Here is a 25598-nt window from a genome sequence, read left to right as displayed (position 1 = left end):
CCCCCCCCCCAGGATAAATAACGTTTTTTAAATTGAATTCACTGTTTTGTGTCACTGTGTCTTACAAATGTGAACACTTATGAACTTATGGAATGTTACCAGGTTTGGAAATAGAATATTTGGGCCCATATGGAACCGAGAGAGTGTTGCCTGTGTGGTTCTGACCTTTAAAGAGCCCTTTGGAACCCAGGGTAGAGGTGGCTACTTTGATGATTTTGGCATCATCCGGTAAGATGAATCGGTGCATCGGAGTAGATTAGTACAGTGTCCTACTTCTTTAAGTTGCTTTAATTTGCTGATTGTGATTCCCTTCCTGTCTCCTTCTCACCTGTGTTCAGCGACGTCATGCAGAATCACCTTCTGCAGATGCTATGTCTGGTTGCTATGGAGAAACCCGCTTCCACCAGTTCAGATGACGTAAGAGATGAAAAGGTAATTGTCCTGCAGTCCACTCCACTGGTCTGCACAAATTTATTAGCAGCCTGATGCAGAATATTTTTAGCTCAGTTTTGGTCATAAAAGTTCAGTGATGGGAGCAGCAAAGTGTTTGAAGCTTTGTGGTGCATCAGGTTTGCCACACCGATTCACATTAGCAACATCTGCTGGTCAGTTGTGCCACTGCATCTGGTAGTGATGTGTTCATCACAAGTCGTAAAATACTACTCATAAACGAGTCGGCTGTGTAAGCTGAACATTGAGAGGGCAATGGTGATGCTCTTGCGGTGAAATGTAATTCAAGTGCATCCACTGGAGCCTTTTTCTAACATCTGAGCTGTTCTTTTGCGAGAATGGTGAGATGTATGGATCTTAAAGTCCTGGCTCTCATGTACTGCATGTAGTCAAGTGTGTTAGCGGAGACGATCGGGATAGATAAAATAAAGACACAGGCCATTTTAAATATGCCTGAAATTCTCATCAGAATCTCTTCAGAAGAATTATAATATAAGAGGCAGAAATCCAGAGGCATTTTAATCATCTGCAAGATTCTGCAACACCAAAATGATCCCATGAGCTGTTTTTAATGTCAGCATTGTTCTGTATAAATAAAGGAAACGCTGCATGTAAGCACTAATATGCTAAATTTCACAAAAGTTTTAAATCTGCCCATCAACAATATCTACACATTTTGATCCCACATTCTGAAATGAAAATTTCTAGAAGCATTACAGTGACTAACCATATGGAATTGGAGCATTGAAGGAGTTTTTCTCAGGTGTATTTCTGTCTCTCTGTCTTTCTGTTCCCACTGGATCCCTCTGCAGGTGAAGGTGCTGAAGTGCATTGCTCCGGTTTCTCTCTCAGATGTGGTTTTGGGCCAATATGTAGGAGATTCAGAGGGAGAAGGAGAGGCTAAGCTGGGCTACCTAGATGACCCTACTGTCCCTAAAGGATCTACACAGGCGACGTTTGCTACAGCTGTACTGTATGTCAGGAATGAACGCTGGGATGGTAAGTGAGGTCTGCATTTCTTTCTTGCTAAAATATACACGCATAAACGTACGTACATGGCAATGTGTGCTTCAGATATAGCAAGCGGCAATCCTGACAGTAGAAATCATGTGTAATGTCTATTAGTTCACACATTTTTGTATTCTGTTCTGGGTTTTAAAGTGACTGGCATTTTATGCTAATTTTATGCCATGGTTCCGTTTTAATTACTTTAGTAGTCAATCACCCAACTTCAGTACCGTCTTTAGTCTTTGCTCAGCCATCAAATAAACCAGTTCAGATCTTTTCGTGGGCCCTGTCTTTGCTAAAAGTGCTGAAAATAATGTAGTGTAAAGCTTCCAAACGAATAATACACAGAAATCTGAGTATGTAAGTGGTCCAGAAGAAGAGAGAAATGTTAACTGTGACTCAGAAAATCCCCCGTCTCCCCAATCTCTATTGTGTATAATAAAAAGAATCTCCTGTCACAATCTCCTCCCTTCCCCAGGTGTTCCATTCATACTGAGATGTGGGAAGGCACTGAATGAGCGGAAGGCGGAAGTGAGGCTGCAGTTTATGGACGTACCAGGCGACATCTTCAACGCACAGTGCCGTAGGAACGAGCTGGTGGTGCGTGTCCAGCCCAACGAGGCTATCTATGCCAAGATGATGAGCAAGAAGCCTGGAGTGTATTTCAGCCCTGAGGAAACAGAGCTGGACCTGACCTACCGTAGCAGATACAAGGTGAGAGAGGAGAAATGTTTGTTCGTATGATCTCTCAAAGATTTACTGGTTGAACATTAGCAGGATTTGTATATAGGTATTTATTATTGTAACCAGGTGAGCTGATTGGATTTTGATGTTGATCCGAAAGCGAACAAGGACACAGCAAGGTGAAATGTCTCAAAGAATTTCCCTTTCATAGTTTCCTTCCTCAGGCAAAGCTGATACTTACTCGTTTATTTTCAGGAACACAATGCCCATTTTTCACATCACTGTGTCCATATGTCTGTATATATGTGTACTACATAGTATACTGTATATGTTCTTGATTGGTTAAATATAAAGACCACCCTATAGGCGTATACATTAGATATATTACCATTCTGCTGCTGATTGCTAGTGGTCATTCCTATCAGTAGTTTATTGCTAGTGATGGACTCACTGACAGGTAGACTAATGCAATACCCACACAAACACCAAAATAATGTATAACACCAGCCATCTGACCACAGTTCAGGTTTCTTTCAACTAGAAATAAAAAATCTGGAGGAAATATAATGCATCCATGCAGTTCATCATAGTCTGTTAGGGTCAGAATGAGTTGAAAACTCAGTCTCTAAACAGTCGCTTTGCCTTCTGTTGCTCTCTGGCCCATCGCCAGCTCTCAATTAATATGGCTGAATTCTGGCCTGTCTGTGTGAACACGGGGTTAACAATTACTGGGTGAATTCAGGAAGCAAGATCACTATGTCATTAAAGATCATTTATTTGTGTTACTGGCCTGGAAAAACGTCAAATATTGACACAGATGAAATCTGGAAGATGATTAAAACCAGGGTTACTCAATTATTCGTTATCTCTGTCACATAAAATGTATAAGGAACTAGTTTAACAAGCTCAGTACAAATCTCCCAGCTTGATCAGGATATTTGGATGCTACAGAAAAAAACAATATAAGCGCCAGTTATCTTAATGCATTCCTATCCTTTTGGTTCAGGACATCAAGCTTCCAGATGCATATGAGCGTCTGATTCTGGATGTCTTCTGTGGCAGTCAGATGCACTTTGTGCGCAGGTGAGACTCAGATTCTTCTTGCTTTTAAAAGCTTCTACATTAATTCCAAGCTTTCCACTACAGTAAAAGCCACAATTCCTCAGAGCATCATATTTTTCTGTACTTTTTTTAGCGATGAATTGAGGGAAGCATGGAGGATCTTCACCCCAATCCTTCATCAGATAGAAAAAGAGAAGATTACTCCCCATAAATATAAATATGGAAGGTAAATCTTATTTGTTAAATGTATAATACATGTTTGTGCAGGTTACTGTGGTCTACTCAGAATGTTCACATAGAGATATTTAGGATTTAGTAGAAAGAATAAAGTGTTTATTGTTTCCAAGACCTCAGATTTAGGGGCATCATTAAAAGGAGTACATTCACCGTCTGTCTTTAGAAAGTAATGCTTTGTGAGAACTCCTGTTTTCGTGTTTGTTTGCAGTGCCGAAAAAAACACCTCTATGAATTATCATTAAAATGTGAGTTATTTGTTGCCAAAGATAATTCTTCTTCTTAACCCGCAGCCGTGGACTTCCCGAGGCGGATGAATTGGCCCAGAAGGTGGGCTTCCGTTATGAGGGAACATACAAATGGATCAATCCCCATCGACTCTCAACAGAGTAGAAACAGTGTTTGTGTGTTTGTCGGGTTTATTTGCAGACCAAAAGAATTGATAGACACCAACTATATAAATAATCTACTTTTTCATATCAGACCTAGAAACTGTATGCATTTAATAGTCATATATAGTCTACTGTAACCATTTATTCTTTCATTCCTTTATATTTCATTCCAATACCTATAATGGACATTAAAGGCACCTGTATAGATTCTAAAGGTGGGGATAAAACTTTTATATATCTTTCTTAACATTTGCTTTCCTTTCTATTTTTCCTCTTTTATAGGCTTTAATCTGTAATTAAATAAAGTAATGTATGTCACTGCTGGCAAAATAAGTGACCACATAATCACTGCTATAGGATTGTCATTTTTTTTGCAGTGTTGAATGTCTTAAGTGTCCGAGGACTTTCTAAGGTTAAGTCATGTCCTGTTTGCAGTGTATTTGTGTATCGTGTATGCAGTGTTGTCTGTTTCATGAGTCTGTTTCATTTAGTATATGATACGTGTAAAAGATTTTAACAAATATACACTGTAAGGTGAAAAGTATGTGGAGACCTGACCATGAATCCCATAAGCTCCACACTGAGAAGGCTTTCCACTAGATTTTCCAGTGTGGTTTTGGGGATTTGTGTTCATTCAGTCACAAGAGCATTAGTGAGAAGTTTTGGTGCACAGTTGGCATTTCGGTTCATCCCATAGGTGTTCAGAGGGGATGAGGTCAGAACTCGGGCCACTTGAGTTCTTCCACACCTTGGGAAACTTTATGGACCTCACTTTGTTGGGCATTGTCATGATGAAATAGTTTTATGCCATTCAGTTCCTGAGATAATGCTACAGCATACAAAAACATTCTAGACCAGAGTGTCCAAGCTTATCCAGGTTTTCATTCCAGCCAAGCTGAAGCCACACCTGAGTCTATTAAAAACCAATCGACGCTTTAACAGGACGAATCAGGTCCGGCTCCTGCTTGATTGGTATGAAAACCTGCACCCTTTGCGGATAAGATTGGATATTCCTGGTCTAGACAATTATGTGTTTCCAACTTTGTAGCAGCAGTTTAAGAACCAGATATGGGTGTGATGGTCAGGTGTCCACATATGTTTGGGCATGACGTGTGTATATTAAACAGATTTTCAGCCACAGATAACAAAAGTTTCACTTTACACGCTAAACTTTGATTCAGTGTTTTGCACTTCCCTTGTGTGACATTGCATACATGATGGCATGTGACTGTGGTTAATGTCCGTCCTAAAGCTTCTTAAGACTTCTATTGATTCCATTACCCTTTTTCTTTGCGTTTATGGTAAATATGTTAAATTTTCTTAAATGCTGTTTCAACATGCACAGCAATTCATCTGTGATATTTTCTTAATATGGATGTCATTCAAAGTTTATTATTTTTATGGATAGCTGAAAACCTGATTGGTGTCTTAACATCTAGTGTCAGTAGGGCTGCATATATGTTACACTATTGTATTAAAAAAAGACATGGAAAACATTGAGTTTTTTAAACTGGTACATATTTGCTGTTTAGAAATGCTCTGGATGTGCTTATATAAATTGATTAAAATATGTTTTTTTTCATGTAAAACTATAGTGTAAACTGGTATTCATTAAAGAACCATGATATATGATATGAGAGTTTGGTGGGTAAAAGCAAGTTGAACAGTAACATGCTGTAGTCACAAGTTGAAGTTAAATAAATGGTGTCAAAATTAAATTGGGCTTTAAATATATACCAAATTAGGAGAGAATTTTTAAATTTACATTAAATTTCCATTAGCAGCAGCTGTACTGTAGTTCACAGCTGTAAACACGTCATTTTTACTTTTGACTTCACAAGAGGTTTCAAAATTAAATACAAGTTAAACTGTTTTACATTTTCATGATAGACAGACAGACAGACAGACAGACAGACAGACAGATAGAGAGAGAGAGAGAGATAGGGATAGATAGATAGATAGATAGATAGATAGATAGATAGATAGATAGATAGATAGATAGATAGATAGATAGATAGATAGATAGAGATAGACAGACAGATATAGATAGATAGATAGATAGATAGATAGATAGATAGATAGACAGACAGACAGACAGACAGACAGACAGACAGATAGATAGATAGATAGACAGACAGACAGACAGACAGACAGACAGACAGACAGAGATAGATAGGGATAGATAGATAGATAGATAGATAGATAGATAGATAGATAGATAGATGGATAGATAGATAGATAGATAGATAGATAGATAGATAGATAGATAGATAGATAGATAGATAGACAGACAGATAGACAGACAGATATAGATAGATAGATAGATAGATAGATAGATAGATAGATAGATAGATAGATAGATAGATAGATAGATAGATAGATAGATAGGGATAGACAGACAGATAGATAGATAGATAGATAGATAGATAGATAGATAGATAGATAGATAGATAGATAGGGATAGACAGACAGATAGATAGATAGAGAGAGAGAGAGAGAGAGAGAGAGAGAGAGAGAGAGATAGATAGATAGATAGATAGATAGATAGATAGATAGATAGATAGATAGATAGATAGATAGATAGATAGATAGATAGATAGATCTTAAATAATGAATCAAAACCACCGACATTTCTACACACCATGGCTGCCACACATCAATCAAATCTAAGGTGGAAACTATTTTATGTAATCGTCCATAACTCCATAAGTCCATAACAGGCATTTCATCCAGATAGCACTGAGCAATCATCACAAAACTTCATAGAAGTATTTTTTTTTATCTATGATCTCTTTATTTTTTAATGGAACATGACAAGAACTGGCCACTGGGGACACTGTTTATGAGGAGTGTTTGGACCCCACTGATCACCACCTGTGTCCTCTTCCTCCTCCTCTTCCTACCCCTCAGCTGGTAGTACTTCCTCCTGCTACTAGACAGGAGAGATGAGTCTGATCATCTACCTAATGGTGGTGCTATTTTTACTGCCACATTTTATTCTTAAAATCTACAGTGAAATACTTTTTTGTTCATATTTATTAAATTCACAAAATATCTATTATAGTTTTCATTTGAATTACCTCCTGCATCTTCCTTTATGCTGTTTTTTATTTGCCTTATTTCTTTCTAAAGCGCTCTGAGCTGCATTTCAATTTTTGAAAGCTACTAAATTAAGCTGATCATAATGATGATGATGATGATGGTATTATTATTTTTGTTCTTGTTTAGATTGGCACATTCTAACATATGTCACATATGTTTTATTAAAGAACATAGCAGATCCGGCTGTTTGGACAGTGATAACATGTAGAGCAGCACAGAGTTCACCAATCTCTTCTGCTTTCTCCTGAGTCATGCTGACTAGCGACTAAAACATGTATATGTGCCGGGTTCTTCAGTGCACCATATCTCCATGTCACTCGGATGGCAGACAAATTACAGACACCTTTTATCAGAGACATGCAGAGAACAGCTTTGGTGAACTGTAATGTGTGAATAGTGCATCATCATCCGGTAAATCAAGTGATTTAGATAAACTGACCTCTAAAAAGGGGGAGAAAGATAATAATACTTACTATCTCAAATTTAAACTTGTTTGTTTAACCCTATTCCATTCAGGGAAACCTGTATAGGATTCATTTCAAACAATGCAACAGATTGTTCAGAAAACCTGGAATATATATATATATATTATACATGTTTTGTTTTGAATATATATATATATATACAGGTGTTTTGTTTTGAGGAGGACGATCTACATTATTCATGATAATGGTATAAATTTGTGTAATTCTGAGTTCCTAATTACTACTGAACGCAGCATTAGTATACCTAATAAACTGCACATTTAGACATCATGGAGGACAGTAGAGGGAACTATACTTTAATAATCAGGCAAAGTCAATAGAATCTAGAACAAAAACCTGAGGTGTTTAAATTTTATCTCCCCGATGGGGATGTAGCTAAAGAAAAAATATATATAAATGCATTAGCGGAGGAAGCATGACCCACTAGTGTCAAATCACTAGCCAGATTAGGAGTTGACTTTGTAATGAGAGCTTTATTCGAGGACTTGTATAAGAAGTATATCAGCTATATTTAGGGTCTTGAGTCTGAGTCTGAAGTACAAACCGTCAGACATGGAGCTGTATCCCAGAGCTAGCATGAGCTGAAGGTGAGCTTCGTCTCCTCAATGTCATTTGTGTGTACACAGGCTGAATGTGAGCAGACGGTGGAGAGAAGAGGTACAGGATTGCCAAGTCATTGTCATGATTTTTTCGTCATCGTCTTTGTGACTAATAATATTTCCCACAGCTCACTGCTGGACACCTCTCTCAATGTTTGAGTCAGAGTGCAGCCTGGCATCCAGCTGCAGTCTCGACGTGTCCCTGCAGCACAGCAGGTGAAGCCAAGCTAATCAGACTGACTGTATGGCAGAAACCAGAGGCTTGTTTAACATTTTTAGAATATTTGGTGGTAGTGTAGTGCTTCACATACTATAAGAACACCATACTATAGATATAAACATGGACACAGCAAAATGAGACACCTTATCTAGCAGGAAATAGACATTTAATATATACTTCATATCTAGTAGTAATCTACCACATGTTAAGTGTGATTGTTATATAAGTGCCTTGGTTAGCTCAGGGGTGCAGCAGGTGTTCCTCAGGGTTCAATCCTAAGCTTGGAGTAGAATTTGAAGGAACTTTGCATGTTGTTACTGTTTTATAAAGTTTATAAAAAAGTTTATAAAAATTTACATACCCTTACAGTCAGAACATGACTGTAAGGGTGTGAGGAGTCCTGTGATGGACTGGCATCCCATTCAATTTTACACTTAGTCTTCCAGGGATAGACTCAACAACCCTGGCCAGGATAAAGCTCTTACTGAAGATGAATAAATAAAGAAACACTGTGGAATAGTTTTCATAGTTATCACAAAATACTAAGCTGATTGAGCTCATATTGTCATGCTGCTATATGTATATGTTACAAAGATATATGTTACTAGATACCTGTTTTTCACAGTTCTCAAGTTTGCACATCAGAGCTAGCTCTGTGTTGTTGTTGTATGTTGTATGTTGTTTATGTAGTTTGCATGTTCTCCCCGTGCTTGGCGGGTTTCCTCCAGGTACTCCGGTTTCCTCCCACAGTCCAAAGACATGCTTCTAGGCTGATTGGAGTCTCTAAATTGCCTGTAAGTGTGTGATTGCATGAGTGAACGAGTGTGTGTGTGTGCCCTGCGATGGCTTCAGGCTCTCCATCCAGGGTGTATCCTGCCTTGATGCCCGATGACGCCTGAGATAAGCACAGGCTCCCCATGACCCGAGGACAGATCGGATAAGCGGTACAGACAATGTTGTTTTTGTAGCACCAGGTCCTGGAGAAACATTGTTTCATTTCACTATGTACTGCGTCACCTATATGTGGTTGAAATGAAAATAAAAGCTTCTTGACTTTGAATAACCTTTCTGTCCCAGTCCTCTAGACCAAACCTTTTACACTCAAGGACCCCTTCAAGTGTAAAGAAAATCCATAGATAGAGATTTTTTCAAACAAACAAAATATATGTTTAAAAAAAGCGCCATTATTTACGTGTAAACAATATCTTTTTTATATATATTTATGACAGTTTTAATTTATGACCTTTGAACCAAAAAAGAACCTATTATGTTAAAATTGTCATTAAATTCCAGTTGACATTTTCAAGCGTAATAACGATGATAATGAAGAGCTGCGACTCCACCACCTTATACCAACCTTGACAGAACCCTGGAGCTTCCTGGACCCCACTTTGACATCTATGGCTCTATTCTGACCAATATTTTAATTGTTTTGAGTCCAATAAAAAATGTTTAGAGGTAAATCTGACTACTATCAAAGTTTACTCTAACCTCTGATAACTGAAAAGGAACATTTTTGTCCTGGGTACTGTATGATCCATTTTTGTCCTGGGTACTCTATGATCTCTCTCCAGAATCCAGCTGGAAATTTCTTGTGAGTCATTTGGACCGATTCCCGTTGGCGCTGTGAATCATATTCATTCATTCATTCGTTCATTCATTCATTTATTCAAGATTTACTTCAACACGCAGCTTCTTGTCTCCGGGAGTTTTATTCCGTATATGGAATAAAGATCATTTCAATTTGAAGCCCATATTATTTATTTCGGGTGAAGGACTGAGCTTTAAGTAAGCAGTGAAGAGCGTCTTGCTTTGGGATGAGCTCAGGCGTTATCAGTGCAGAGTAAATACACGCACACTGGGAGGGAAGGTGGGAAAGGAGCAGCAATATGGCGGACAACGCCGTTTCTCTTCAGTGTTTCCGACGTCCGCAGTCCGGCCGTGCGTTTTAGGATAGCTGTTAATGTTTAACAAGTAAGTGCGCTGTTTAGCTGTGTTCTTCACTCCTATTCATCTGATTAATCACACCCAGTCAAAATGTCGCATGGTTTTTATTGTATGGTAAGCGCGTCTTGTGCATTTCTTCACAGCATCACTTGGAATTAGGATTTTTTTTTTCGTTGTTATTGATCTATGTATGTCGCATTTCCTTTCCAAATTTGCATTAAGCATGCATGCACTGGTGGCATGACAGTGGTGCATTTCAGCTTCACTATGGATACATGCATCGATATTTGATATTATAAATTGGGTTTTTTTTTTGTGCATTACATAAGCAGTTAGGTGACTCGTAGCCTTCAAAAGTGGGAAAATCCTGCCTTTGGATGGCGCTGATTCACACAGATTGTATTTATTTGGACACGTTTGTATTATGGATTTGGGGAAAATCCTGTTGCAAGGTCTGCTCAAGAATGTAGCCAAAAATTACCATGTGAGACTAGTGATATAGTTATGTTAAGAGAGAAAAAAAGAGAAAGTAATAGTTGAGTTGTCAAATTTTTGGCTTGGACTATTTTGTTGGAATATCAGCCCTGCTGTGATTTTTATTAAAACACCCAGTGACATAATACAGAATGAATGCTCACACTAAGCAACGCACGATTTTTTAAAAAATATATAATTTTCTGAGCTGTTGCTTTTGCATAGGTGAGTATCGATATAACGATTGGCACTCGGTGTATCGGTGCATCCCTGGCTGCAGTGTGCAGTGGAGTCGGTGAGGGGCGGACGGAGCGGGTGTGGTAGGCAGCAGCGTTTTCCCTTCTCAACAAATAACCTCCTTTACATCGTCGTCCACTTCTCCTTCAGTGCAGGATCGTCTGGTTTCCCCCCCTCGTGCCTTACGTTAACCGAGACGCTTCTTTTTTCCCCCCAGCATTATCTTTTTTTACACGACAGGCTCCGCCGAGACAAAAACCGCCCTACTGCAGCATTTTGGTTTTGATTTTTCGTCAAGACAATCAGTGATGAAATCCTATCTATGGATGCGCATTTTCAGTCCTTTGACCATGTAGAGGAGGGAGCGTGTCCGAGATGATCTGTGCGACCTCGCTAATGGTGCTTAACTAAGCTGATCAACAGATATGCAGGCATTTCGGTGAAAGCAAGGTAAGCAGAGTGTTGGGATGTCATTGCGCATCGAGGGCGATTTTGATTTGGATGAACCTGCAGCCTCAGTGGGATGGACAGAAATACTTGTTTGGCTGATGTTAACTAGGATTTATAAATACAGAGCTCTACGTGTTTAATCAGACGCATGGGAATGCATGAGTAATGCACCTTCAGCATTTACAGCATCTCTGTTGGATTGCATCCCTCATTGCGCTGGTAAAAGAAAGCCTCGTTATGCTATTACGTTGCACGTTAAGCTGTGCTAGCAAAATTGGAGCGAATTAAAAACGGATGTCGCACGAATGCTCGTTCTGATCTGCACATAGATGACGACAAAGTTATCAACCTGACGTCATGCCGTGCATTAACGTTTTAAAAAATAAACATGTAGACTGCATTTCTGAAGCAAGTGGATAAAATTTCATGTCCAGCGTCACGATGTCTGCCGTAGTGAGTGGTGCTGAAAAGACAGCTCCCTTCCGCCAATCTCGGCTCTGTAGGCCTCTACGTCGGATCCAAATATGTCACTAATATATGGCGTATATTTTATTTCAGATGCGCTATCATCATCATCATCATCATCATCATCAGTATAATCTTCACTGATAGATTTCTACACACTGTAATCGTTGCAGTTAGGCAAAAGCACATTGCTGAGCCATGTGATGTGCCATGATTAAAGAATGACCTCCAAGTTTAGTTTTAACCAAAACGATTAGCATATGTTGGATCAAAGAGAGTAGGCTATAAATTGTGTGATTCATCCATCCAAGATTCATTCATCTGCACTCTGAGATTAGTCAGGATGCTCACAGCACTCAATAAACCATTTAGTGCTTGGCTGGAGGCCTTATTTGCATATTGCAGGCTTAAGTGTTAACTAACAAACAGTAAATCATGGTTCTGCTTATTAAAGATGCTGATATTACTCAAAAAATCTAAAACTAAATGCTTTCCTTATTGTTGATTAAGTAGTTTTTGCATCTATAAAGAATTTTTTAATTCTGCATATTGTATTATCTATGTCTCTAGTGTTCTGTTTTCATTGTTATATGCATGATCTTCAGCAAAACAAAGGAGGTTTTAGAAATCTGATCCTACCTTAAATATTTACATTCTTTTCGTGCCTAAGAAAATTCTGTCGTGCCAGATACTTATAAGCTCAGGACTGCCCACCTACATTATAACATTATAGACAAAAGAGCAGTGTAGTTAGAACGTCTTAGCCTTTAATATGTGCTCATTAGCAAAATAAGAGGTTCAGATTCATCTTCAGTTGAATTCCTTGCTTATTAAATCAGAGTCACCGTATCGTCTTCTCATTTTTATATGATGGTTGATCATTTTGCTTTTCTCCATTTAGTTAAAATATAAGATAAGCATCATAATAAGGAATTTGTTTATTTATTAATTAAAAAAAAAAACAGCAACTGCACTACATAGGATCAGCAAATAATTAGACTAATGTTGTTCCATGAATTTTGAACAAATATTTACATACACTGAAAACAATCACTGATATTCGATACCTGTAGAGAACAGACAGCTGACAGGACATTGTGCTTTACTCTGCTGTATATACTATGGAAAATAACCATATATATATATATATATATATATATATATATATATATGTTTATTTTCCATAGTACCTGTATATATATATATATATATATATATATATATGTACACGTATATATATATATATATATATATATATATATATATATATATATATATATATATATATGTACACGTGTATATATATATATATATATATATATATATATATATATATATATACGCAATATTAATTCAATTTACATTTGGCTCCCATTTTATTAAAACAGAATTTGCTACTGTCAGGCTGCTTAATAATAGCAATCAGTGGTGTATTGATGTTCTGGTTGGTCTGGTTAAATTTCTAGCTTGTAAGAGCCTGAGCAGAGCTTGTGATTTATGATTCAGCAATAAATGCATCACGTAGAAGATGGCTTGCTTTAAAAGAGTCATGTCACTCCCTCCTTCATTACCATTCCACTGGCCATTGAAGTAGGCACTGTCAATGGTCCATGGTCCATGGATTATTGCGGCTTATTATTAGGACAAAGGAATATACAAGATTCTGCCTATAAATGTATCATCTATAGAATTTTTACTGATCTTTCCAAATCACTTATTACAGGACAAATAGAGATAAGAGTCACTGAATCAGAATGTAGCTAAATGCTTATGGACACAGTTGTTTCCTTCATAACTGAGTTTGTTTTTCAACGCCCATATATATATATATATTAGAAAAAAAGGTATGAGTCATACACGATCTAGTGCTTTGTCCTTTTTAAGTCTTTCTCCTTTTAGCTACTGTGTGTTTTTTGAACTGTAGGCTGTTATTTTTAGTCCCATGTTAATACGAGTGTGATGTCTAGCTATAAGGTTTGGTAATCTTCACATGTCTGTATGTCGATTTTGATTACAAGAATCCTTTAATCATCTCAGTGGTGCTCACTTGTGTATGTAAAAGCAGACCCTTTATCATCATTAGTGCAAAATAGTGCTCTATTCTTCCTTCTAAGTTGCATAATACCTTCATTGTCAAGCCGTCGTGGTGTCATGGATTAAAATGATCTGATTTGGGAATGTTTACCATCTTCTCTGTTCTCTCTCCCAGAGCTCACTGCCCTAGTTGGTCCCTAACTAAAGAAGCAGTCGCTGCAGGATGAAAACATGGCTGCAGCCCTTCTTGCACCGCCAGGACCTGACAGCTTCAGATATTTTAGCCCGGAGTCTCTGGCTAACATTGAGAGGCGTATCGCTGAGGAGAAAGCCAAGCCTCCACCCAAGCCAGACAGCAGTTATCGCGATGATGATGACAAGGACAAGCCTAAACCCAACAGTGACCTGGAAGCGGGCAAAAACCTGCCCTTCATCTACGGCGACATTCCTTCTGGAATGGTGGCGACACCATTGGAGGACATCGATCCATTCTACATGAATCAGAAAGTGAGTGATTGAGTTCCCTAGCTCGTGGATTTTCCTCTTTTTTTTTGTGTAGGTTCCCTATTTCACACAGCAGAGCAGGCTGGACAGCTGTAGCTTCATTTTCTGCTCACTTTGCTTGTCGAAAGGTCGGCCTGACCTTGTTGGATATGAGCCAAACATCTTTGTCATAGAAAAGGATCAATTTGCAGCTCAGCGTCTTTAAAATGTGTTTTATAGCGGCGGTTTGGTTACTTAAAATTTTCTTAATTTTATTAGTTATTGTTCATAATAATTTACAATTCTAAAAGTACTGTTTTAAAGCATATACATAAATCTATAGTGTAAAATACACTTCTTTATCATGTAAAATCTACAATAAAATATATATATGTATAGAATAAAATTGAAAAAATCCATCTGTAGAATAAAATCCATAAAATATGTATAAAACAGGTCTCTAGAAAGTAAAATACAAACACTTGTAGTTTAAAAACCAATCTCTCTACAGAATAAAATTAATTTCTTTAAGTAGAGTAAAATAATTAGTATTGTATAGTACAAAATGCATCTCTCTATAGAGTAAAATCTGTATCTCTTTAGAATAAATCCTTATTATATAACACCCCATCCCAAATTAAATCCCCTTTTGCCGCTATAATAACCTCCACTCTTCTGCAAAGGCTTTCCACTAGAAGCTGAAGCGTTTCTGTGTGGATTTGTGTTCATTCAGCTACAAGAGCCTTAGTGAGATCAGGCTCTGATGCCAGGTGAGGAGGTCTGAGGTGCAGACCATGTTCCATTCCAAAGGTGTTCAATGGCGTTAAGGTCAGGGCTCTGAGCAGGACACTGCTACAACCTTTTAACACACCATGTCTTCATGGCGCTCACTTTGTGCACTGAGCATTGTGATGCTGGAACACGTTTGAACCTCTTAGCTCTAGTGAAGGGAAATTGTAATGGGACAGCAGAACTGTGTGCTTTAAACTATGTGGTTTGGGGAAGAACTGTATTCTGGTATATTTTGCTGCTTTGTGTTTCTTTACATCTGTGGAAAGTGTGTAAAGATGCTGTTGGGCTTTTCATAGATCCATGAAAGAACCATTTTGAGCTCTGAATGCAATCATTTTTGGGAAAACAAAAACACTAAATAAACACACAATATCTAATCAATCAATCAATCAATCAATCTATCTATCTATCTATCTATCTATCTATCTATCTATCTATCTATCTATCTATCTATCTATCTATCTATCTATCTATCTATCTATCTATCTATCTATCTATCTATCTATCTATCTATCTATCTATCTATCTTCATTCAGTTAATGTTCAGAGATTTGAAGGAAAATCAATTTCACAGCTAAGTCATTAACCTAGTCTCCTTTTACAAACATTTTAATATTTAATATTCACTAAAACAGGACTTTTTGTGTGTTTCCATAGGGGGTTTTGGGCTTTATACTCATTTAGACGTGTCATACAATCTGTTACAACTCTTACTGCTGAACAAAAATTGTGGAGCATTTTTTTATATACAGTTACACTGTGATACGATCAGATGTTAGATATTCACTTGGAAGTTTCAAATTCACATGCAAAGCTACGATTCTTAATTCTTGAATGTATGTAACCACATCTCTGCACATGTCCTTCCACGATGAGTATAATGTTTTTAGAAAAAACAGACTGGCATTTCCAGTAATTTTGTCTTTTTCTAAGCCTTCAGAAGAAATATGTTGTTTATGGTTGGGATGGGATGTGTGGTGCTGCTTGTATCAGCTCACCCACTGTAAGCTGATGGCTCTGGGGCTTTGGGGAGAAGGTCAGCAGTAGAAACTGTTGAAGCACTGTTGTTCCAGATGACAGACTTTAATAATTGTCCTTTCTCTAATCTGCCAGAAAGGTAGTGAACAAAGAAGTCTCCTACCATCATTTTTTTTGTGTGTGTGAGGTAACACCCACACCCACACACACATATATTCCCAGCCCCATTACAGAACAGGACGTTGAGAAAGGAAAGGCTATTCCATGTTTTGCCATACAGTGAGACAAGCTGTAATATATAGACACGGGTAGCCGTTTTAAAACTAGAAATATTCTTGCTATTCTATAGCCGTCTAGCAGGACAGCTGGTTACTTAGCTTTATAGTTAATATGCTAATTTTTGTCTTAAATCAGCCCATATTTACAGATATACAGAATCTCCTCAAGAAATTCATTACACTGTAGCAACACTAATCAGTACGCTAGTTAATTTAGCAAATTGTTACTTAGAGTGGGTTAGAAAAGCATTTAGCTTTTTCTCACCATAATGCCCATGCCTAGTAAACTAGCAAACTGAAAGAAAAGCTGATAAAAATGATAGATTTATTTCAGTTTTAATCATATTTTAATCAAAGAGGCATGACATTTACATAAGTAAAAAAAAATTTTTTTATCAGTAATGAAATTATTTGCTTGACCACTACTACTAGGATGAAGCTAGCCCTAGTTCTGCTAGCACTAAGCTAATGATTATGTCTTTTCTCTTTGAAATCATTAAGAAACTAGAGCTTTTTTCCTGAAGCCCACAGCTAGAGATTATATTTGTATATTTTTAGTGACTCTGTGCCCTCTGTCAGGGTTACATCAGGGTATTGATTTCTGCAACTGCTAACTGGCAAATTAGCTAACACACTACGCATTAACTAACTTGTAAATATTCTAGGGCAAGGCTTTTTTTTTTAACAGCTTATCTGCCTACATACTCTGTTCCACCATTTTCTTCTTCTTCTCGATGAATGGTTCTTGTTTGAATAAAGTTTAATAAATACCTGACACGCTAGCATTATGATAATAGGATACAGCCATTTATATACGCACACACACACACACACACACACACACACACACACACACACACACACACACATTGGGACTCTATTTTGGTCATTACTCATTGGAATGTAGCCTCAGTGAAGCAATGAGAGATTTTGTTAAATGAAAGTTGTTGATCATCTAGCACATCTTTCTGGTGCAGTATAGTTCATTATCTTGAGGTTTTGCAGCGCTAGAATCATATACGTCTCTAATGACTGTCTTGTGTACTCTGAGTAGATGTTTTTTCCAGGTGTGTGGCCATGTCTTTTCTTCCTGTGCTTAAGAGAGCGGTGGGTTGGTGCTAAGTGCACCCAGTGAAGCCTCAGTAGATCTGCCATGTCGACCTGTCCTAAATAATGCATAGAGCTGTGTGTGAATGTCATGTATGTACCTCTCTCTCTCTCTCTCTCTCTCGCTCTCTCTCTCTCTGTCAGTGTCTCTCGCCCACACTCTCCCTCTTTCTCACTCTCTTTATCCCACTCTCATGGTGTGCATGCTTCCTGTTATGCAACTGCTCTGCCTACTGCACAAAGAAGGTGATTGCCATCTCCTGGTGAAACCCTTCGCTGAAAAACATTGGAGAAAAACAAAATCACTATTAGAGGTTTTGTCCAAATCACCTGGAACGTCTATGACCGGATTTTTCCTCATTCAAGCAAATTTCCTTTTCAGCTCATTTCATATTCAGCCCAGGGTTTGGAAATCAGAGCATTGTAGTGATATGATCTAATCCTGCCCCTCATTTATCACCTGATATGAATCTATTGTCACAGCAATAGTAGGCTTGCATTAGGCTTTGTTTTCCACGCAGTAGGCTCAGTGTGCGGCGGTGAAACACGACTCCATGCTCTTTTCAACCTGCTCTTTTCACAGTGAGTGCAGTGCAGGAGTTGTGGCCAGCAGCTTTTACAGCCTCTTAGAGACAAGTCAGGCCCATTACATTGTCAGCAACAATTAGGCCTGGATGCTGGCTGGTTGCAGGAGCAGCTGATCTAACCGCAGCCCAAGACCACACGGCTGATGAGCTGAGCGCTCACGAAGACGTGGGTCGCCGATTTGGTGGGGGTTGTGGTGTTGAGGCAGATGGATAGAGAGAGGGCATGACACAGAACAATATTTCATCTTGGTGTTTGGGCTCTGTCGAATGCGCCACTTCTCTGCCTCAGATGACGCAGCACTTTCGGGCTTGGCTGCACCGAGCGCTAGGACATGTTTGTTAGAAGCTCAGGGACATAGACAGAGAATTCCAGCATTGTCTGCTTGAACAAGTACAAATTTCATGCCATCATCCTTTGTTTTAGGACGTTTCCTTTCATAGTGCTAATTTTGTTTTAGATTTATTCCATTCCCTTTGTTTTCTAGTTCTACATTCACTGTTTTTCAGTTCATTTCATCTCCATATTTTCTATTTTTCTACACTCACCAGTCTGTGACGATGTAGAAAGCAGAGACGGGTGGTGGAAAATGCCGGAAAGTGTTTCACTGATGCAACCCTCCCCTTGTTCTTGAAATGTTCTACTCAGACGGACTCAACTCCACCCAGTGCTGATGACGCATTCAAATCCTTTACTTTCAGCTTGTCCCTCTGGGAGAACCCTTAAAGGTTCTATGAAGAGCCCGAAATATTGTTACACTATTAGGCAAGCTTTCAAGTAGAACCCATTTAGAAAGCAGTGTGTGAGCCCCACCCATCCAGTCAATGTGGTTTCTTCAACTAGGACATTTTTTTTGAATATCTTAAATATTTTTAATAACAGGTTTAAGAGGCAATGATTTATATCTCTGACAGTAGAATTGGCTGCAAGGCTGCAAATAATAGGTTATATAAGAATGCATATTGTTTCTATACTATAGTTCATTCACATGGACGTGCCCGGCGGATGTGGCACATCATCGAAAACTTGTTCTTATATAACAAAGACAAACAAATAATCATCGACATTCTGTAATGAGATGTTTATTTAACATTTAAGGAAGGAGTCTTCGCCGTATTCGTAACCGTCAGAGGTAAAGCTCGTCCTTCCAAGTTTTTCTGAAATGGGAGTCTTTGAGACTTGCAGGTTCTCAGTAGCAGGATAAGATGTCTGTAGATGTTGTTGTGCAAGTGATGACAAGATGGCAAGTTTCACAAATTACAGAACATTGAATGGAATAAATGGTTGAAAACTGTATTCAAATATTCATGTTTTAATTTATAAATTGCTGTAGTGTAAGCGTTCAGGTTCTGATGTGCTGTGATAGGAAAATAATTGCTGTGGATTGGGTATTGATTATTGTGTGTTGATTGTATTCTTTACATAATTAGACGTTTACACATGAAATAGTGTTTTATTCACTATTTTCTAATCATTTTGTTTGAGCTAAAATGAAATAATAATAATTCTATTCTGGAGTCAACTGGTGCATCTGGAAGCCATTGTAAATAACCAAAAATCTCCAAAAAACACCATGGTTTTTTTTTTACGTTGATTGGATAAAAATGATGTTCCAAGAAAAACAGATGTTGATCTTGAGATACATCCTATTAGAAGAAATAGGAGATTTATAAAGATTTTCTTTCTTTATTTTCTCTTCTCTGATAGCACTGATTAAGATGTACAGGATGTTGTGTGTGAATCTTCATCGATCTTAGCGCGACATTTACAGTAATGTAATTAGATTTGTCTGAGAAATGTTTGCAATATTAGGAATTCTTGATTAACAGCAAGATTCAGATCTGTTTGAGGCTGAAAGATATTTCACTGCAGATTTTGGAAAGCGTAGCACATAAGGAGGAGGCGTTTGCTCTGCGTGTAGGTGGTGCTGTATGTTACACAAGGCGTCTTGTCTATTGATGTACGAGGTAGGTGCTGCAGTCCGGCTTAATGACTTAAGTGCATGAGCTGTTTTTATTCTCTCGACCCTCCTCCCTCTCCTTCTCTCTCTCTCTCTCTTCCCTATCATTCTCTCTGACGCTGTATCTATCACCAGTCTACTCCCAGTGTTGTTTATCTGCTCCACTATGCTTCTGTAATTTGATTTGATTCATTTTGTCGCTCTGATTCTGCTCTCTTTCCGCCTGTATTTCTTTTCCTCCACTGCGACTTTTATTACACAGTCTCTCTCTCTCTCTCTCTCTCTCTCTCTCTCTCTCTCTCTCTCTCACACACACACACACACACACACATACTTTGTAACAGTAAAAACACACAGAAATTTCCCCAGTATCTTATATTAAGAATCAGATGTGGAACACATTACATAATTGAGATGCAGAGTCATTTGTTTACTTTCATATGCTAGAACAATGATTTGTACATTTTCTGCATTGTTTTTTAGGCTAGGTCTGTAATATTTTGAGTGATTTTTTTTTTCCAAAAATGAAATGCAGTGAGCACTGACTTATCAGAGATGTCTGTGGATGAACTCTAGCCACAATATGACTTAATATAGTTCAGAACACATTTTATTAGTGTTTGGTGTTTTCTTATATAACCTAAATTTTAAGATTGACATTTTGTTAGCAGTTTTTATTCCTAGAAAGGTCTTCGTTTCTCTATCTGTTGTTGTCTTATTTGAGGTATTTGAAACATTTTGTCCTTCCTGAGGACAATAAATCCTTTTTTTTATTAAATCCTTTTTTTTTTTTTTACATTTAGATCTTACACACCATAGTGTTCTTTGTGTTTATAGAAGTGTTTAGCTCAGTCTTCATTTTAGTTGGTTTAGACTAAAATGACTTATGATCCATCCAGAACTGCACCTCTTTCTTTATTAATCACATTTTCTCTCTTTTCTGCTGTCTTTTTTTTTCTCATTTTCCCTCTCATTTCCCTCATCTCTCTCTTCCTGAGGTTCTCTGCTGTCTTGCTCTAAATGATAAAATTTTCAGGAGCTGCGTTGCCTCTCCTGCGTCTTAAAGAAGAAATGCACATGACGTCTTTCAGTGTGTGTGTGTGTGTGTGTGTTAGTTTTTGTGAATTTTGAGCTATATATATATATATATATATATATATATATATATATATATATATATTAAACTGAAAACATTTCTTGTGTGTGTGCGTGTGTGTGGTGTGTGTGTGAATATGTGTGGGACTAACAGTCTGATATTTACTGAACTGAACTTTTCTAGCCCAATTCCACCGGCAGTGCTTGTGAAGTGAACTTTAATTAAATCTAACATTTCTACACTGATTACTACATGACTCTGGTGCTGAAACAAATGAAGCACAGTTTCAGCTGCACTTTAAGTCACCGGCTGCTTTGATGAAGAGTAGAACAGCATGAGACTGACAAAATACTTAATACATGTAGCACTTATAAGTATTGTTAAACTTTGCAATACATCAAAATACATTGTAGAACTCTTGATCTGTCATGATTCATTCACACAGACACACACACACACACACACACACACACTGGATGCTCACTCCTTATTTCCATATTGCAAGCATTAATCATAGAAATATTTTAGAAACAATCCTGTATGCTGCCTATTTATTTGCTTACAGATGAATATGATAATATTATCTACACACATATTCTCGCATAAAGAAGCTTCAGAGTGATCCAGCTTAGCTTAACTAATATTAGCTGACTAATATGATCTAGTTCAGCATTCAGTACTCGATCAATTTCTGACATGTTATCATCTGCTATTGTTATTTTAAAGCATTCAAATCATTCATTTGTTCCTTTAAATCGCTGGGTTTAATACAATGTGTCAGTAGAAAATGTCCAGACAGATATGCAAACCTGTCATTTGTGGTTCTGTAATATTTCTGTAGGAAACTAGATGATTCATTCATTCATTCATTCATTCATTCATTCATTCATTCTGATGATGCTAATTCCAGTAAAATACTTTAATGGTTCTTCAGTTCTCCTATTGGGACAATTCTTAATGGTTCTATGTAAAGCCCTACAAGTGAGAGTTTCCCTGTCCACATAGTTCTGAGCAGAGTTTTTTTTTAATTATGTTTAGAAGGGTTTTTGCCATGTAGCCATGTCATTAGTTGGCATGTAATTTCATTTCTTATATACACTACTGCTCAAAAGTTTGGGATCACTTAAAAATTGTATTGTTTTCCAAGGAAACACACACGAAATGAGTCTGAATAGAAAATATAGCAAAAGAACAGGACATGCTGACATGTCAGAGTTAGAAATAATGATTTTGATGGAAATGATGAATGTTTTCTTCAAACTTTGCCTTCATCAAAAAACACCTTTTGCAGCAGTTACGGCCTGGGCATCCTAGCGGTCAATTTTTTAAGATAATCTGATGAGATTTCACCCCATGCTTCCTGGAGCATCTCCCACAAGCTGGATTGGATTCCTCCGTAGCTGAAATCAAGCTGAAATATGCAAGTGATAGTGTACATCCAAAATGAAGCACTGTATTGGGATTTTGTGGCGGTTAGAAAACAATATACTGATACTGATATGTTTATCTTGATTTTTTTTTTTTATCCAGTCAGTTGAATGTGAAAGTGGAAATGAAGGCAAGGTATTGATTCTGGGCAAAAAGCGAATAATGTACCTCAGTTTTACAATGTAGCTTTAAATAGAAAAATAAAAACATAAATAAACCTGTCCTTAGGTACAAAAAAGGTGGATGGTTATTATAAAATATTTTATCTTTTTTAGAAAGGGGAATTAACAAACTACTAATTCTATAATTCTATTTTAATTTCTATATTAATACCTTTTACATGTATTAATACTATATATATATATATATATATATATATATATATTAATATATTAATCCTACATACTTCCTGTTACTTGTTACTTGTCATAATGTTTTTGTATTAATGAATTTAGTTTTGTTTATTTTCATGTATTTATGTATGTATGCATTTCAAGTATTTATTGAAGCTGTATGTGTAAAAATATTGTTTACTTGTTGATGCTTATGGTGTCTAAAACTGTGTATAATACATTGTGAAACTAACCCTCTCTCTCTCTCTCTCTCTCTCTCTCTGTCTGTCTCTCTCTCTGCAGACATTTATAGTGGTAAACAAAGGGAAAACAATGTTCCGCTTTAGTGCCACGCCTTCCTTGTACATTATAAGCCCTTTTAATATTTTTAGGCGAATAGCTATTAAAATTTTAATACATTCATATCCTTTCAATCTGCTTTTGCATACAGTGTTGGGAGAAATGACAGACTATTGAGACTACACATCTTGTGATGATAAGGCGTCAACATGCAGGGATCTGATGTGTGTGTGTGTGTATTTGTCTGACTCTGCATGCCTGCAGTTTTGTTAATGGCCACTGAAAAACATAAAACAGTTGGAAAATAAGTTCGACATTTACATTAGAACAGCATCAGCAATGGCAGGTCAGCAACAATTTACAGTGTTTTGTTTCATGGAGCAACAAAAAACAAAAAACTTCCTGTGCATTAATATTTGAAATGTGAGGCACGGCTTGTTTACACTGCCTTAAGCATGCTGTATCTACTTCAGCACAGAGAAGATCCAGCACAGCTGTTAAACCCAGGCTGTGCATTAGCATGATTCCCAGGAGTGATCACTGTGCATATAATGAGTCAATTCCTGGAAGAGATGGAGCAGATTCCAGTGTTGGTTTCCAAGTCATTAAGCTGGAAACTATTTGCTAAACTCTGTGCTTTTAAGCTAACATAGCAGGGGTGGAGAAATCCATGGCCCAGACATCCAGGATACATACAGAATTCATGTTGAGGCTATTAGACTGTATTTGTAGTTGGTGGCAGAAAAATAGCTTCAACAATCAGAAAAAAATCATACTCCTTATTGACATGAATTTGTTACGTAGCTATATTTAATTGTGGTGTGATGTTAGCACAAACTACTCATTCCAAAGCCCAGCACCTCCTGCACCATGCAAATCATCCATCATCTAGTGTTCATAGATTATTTTTCCAGAACTAGCAAAGTGTGTGAAAATATTAATGAAACTAAGCAAACCCAGATAGCAAAATAGGTCTGGGCAAGATTTGGCCCACACAATGCACTTACAGTACACTCGGCCCACATGCCACAAAGAATCACGGCCCTTATCTGGTTTGCCAGAGGTGGGCCATGCATGGGCCAGCACAAGGCTAACACTGGGCCACACCTGGCGTGGATAGACCTGGGCCACATAAACCAAACCATAACCGGGCCACATCTGGCATGCCATCATATAAACAGTGCCATCACTGCCAGACCTGGTCCACATCTGGTTGACATACCACTTGCCATGCCGGCACTCAGCCAGCAATGCCAGCTTAATGCCAGATCTGGCCCAGACCCGTCTGCTAAGCTGCCACGTAATACTCCACTTTTTTTAGTAACTAACAGTCACCTCACAGAGAAAATAAACATGTCACAAATGTCTTTTATGTGACACTTTAGCATGTCTAACTTTGTTAGAAATGTTTACTGATTATACAAACTCATTTCACCTAGTTTGTGCTAATACACCTAACTGGCTAGTTAGTTGTACCTATGTTAATATGTTGCATTAGCTAATACCTTTTAGCGTAGCCAGTAACCAAAACATTTCTGACAAAGCACTTACTTGCTTGGTGGGCTAGCTAATGGTGTTATTATTTGTCCATCCCTGTTTAGTTACTTAAGCACTGAGCGACAATAGAGTACAGTAAATCTTAGTAAAGTTTATTAGATTCTTTTTAAACCTGCGTTTCCGTAGTTTAGTTAAGCTCCTTAAACTGTAGCTGGTTAAAGTAGCTCCTTAAAATGTAGCCGGTTGTCATTGTGACCTACAACGTGCCACACTGCAGATTTTACCCTCGTCACTTAATGCAATTACGACACAATAAATATAGACCTAAGCAGTCTACGTGTAAGGATGTTTTCTGATATTATTAGTTAAATCGATATTTAGCTCAGAATTAGAAAGTTGAGAATGGGCTCCGTGTGCAAATCCTTCTAAAGGCCTTTGGTCATATTGCATTATTTGATGGTTGATGTGGCAGCAGTCCAAACCACCAGAAGCATTAAAACTGTCTGGACAAATAATCCCAGACTAAGATGAAATTTATTCTTATGCCATTTTCGTGATTGATTGCACGGGATACATTTTAAGCAGTAGTTTTAGATTTTCATTTTGCAAAGTAAATATTTGAAATTCTGAAATGTTTTGACCAGCATGCAGTGTTTTTTCTCTCTTGCCTTATTCCAATTTGCCTTAACTCCTTCCCACATTATTCAGCATGATCATCATGTGTACAATTTTGACCAACTGTGTGTTCATGACGTTTAGTAATCCTCCAGAATGGTCCAAACAAGTAGAGTAAGTACTCCTTTCACACTGCATGAACACCTTTATAAAATATACTGATACAGTATAAAATCCATGCTATTTAAAGACATAGTCCAAGAAATAAGGCTGCCAAGTGTGTCTATTTCGGTATGTGCCTGAG

The 25598-nt window shown here is 37.6% G+C and overlaps 2 protein-coding genes across 8 annotated transcripts in view; both read left to right on the top strand.

The window, feature by feature from the left end:
- Nucleotides 1–3950, top strand: part of g6pd (glucose-6-phosphate dehydrogenase) — a 12963-nt gene extending 9013 nt beyond the window's left edge. For both annotated transcript variants that reach the window (XM_058409973.1, XM_058409972.1), the window contains 7 exons: nt 103–228; nt 339–432; nt 1263–1449; nt 1937–2172; nt 3149–3225; nt 3338–3430; nt 3732–3950. In XM_058409973.1, the coding sequence (XP_058265956.1) occupies nt 103–228; nt 339–432; nt 1263–1449; nt 1937–2172; nt 3149–3225; nt 3338–3430; nt 3732–3831 (913 nt within the window). In that variant the 3' untranslated portion in view covers nt 3832–3950. The remainder of the gene's footprint in view (nt 1–102; nt 229–338; nt 433–1262; nt 1450–1936; nt 2173–3148; nt 3226–3337; nt 3431–3731) is intronic.
- A 5958-nt stretch (nt 3951–9908) lies between these two features.
- The window catches only part of scn8aa (sodium channel, voltage gated, type VIII, alpha subunit a), a 62446-nt gene continuing 46756 nt past the window's right edge, over nt 9909–25598 (top strand). For 3 of the 6 annotated variants that reach the window (XR_009206761.1, XM_058410097.1, XM_058410098.1), the window contains exons 1-4: nt 9909–10210; nt 14019–14350; nt 23186–23306; nt 25381–25468. Coding sequence is in view for 5 of the 6 variants with exons in the window: in XM_058410097.1 (XP_058266080.1) it covers nt 14075–14350; nt 23186–23306; nt 25381–25468 (485 nt within the window). In the remaining variant the exon portion in view is untranslated. Of the gene's footprint in view, nt 10211–10929; nt 11345–14018; nt 14351–23185; nt 23307–25380; nt 25469–25598 lie in introns of those variants that run through there. The other 3 variants (XM_058410100.1, XM_058410101.1, XM_058410099.1) reach the window with 2 other exon arrangements.

This window comes from Hemibagrus wyckioides, linkage group LG15, assembly GCF_019097595.1.
Source record: "Hemibagrus wyckioides isolate EC202008001 linkage group LG15, SWU_Hwy_1.0, whole genome shotgun sequence".
Taxonomy (NCBI): Eukaryota; Metazoa; Chordata; class Actinopteri; order Siluriformes; family Bagridae; genus Hemibagrus; species Hemibagrus wyckioides.
This window is presented reverse-complemented; position numbering and strand designations above follow the sequence as displayed.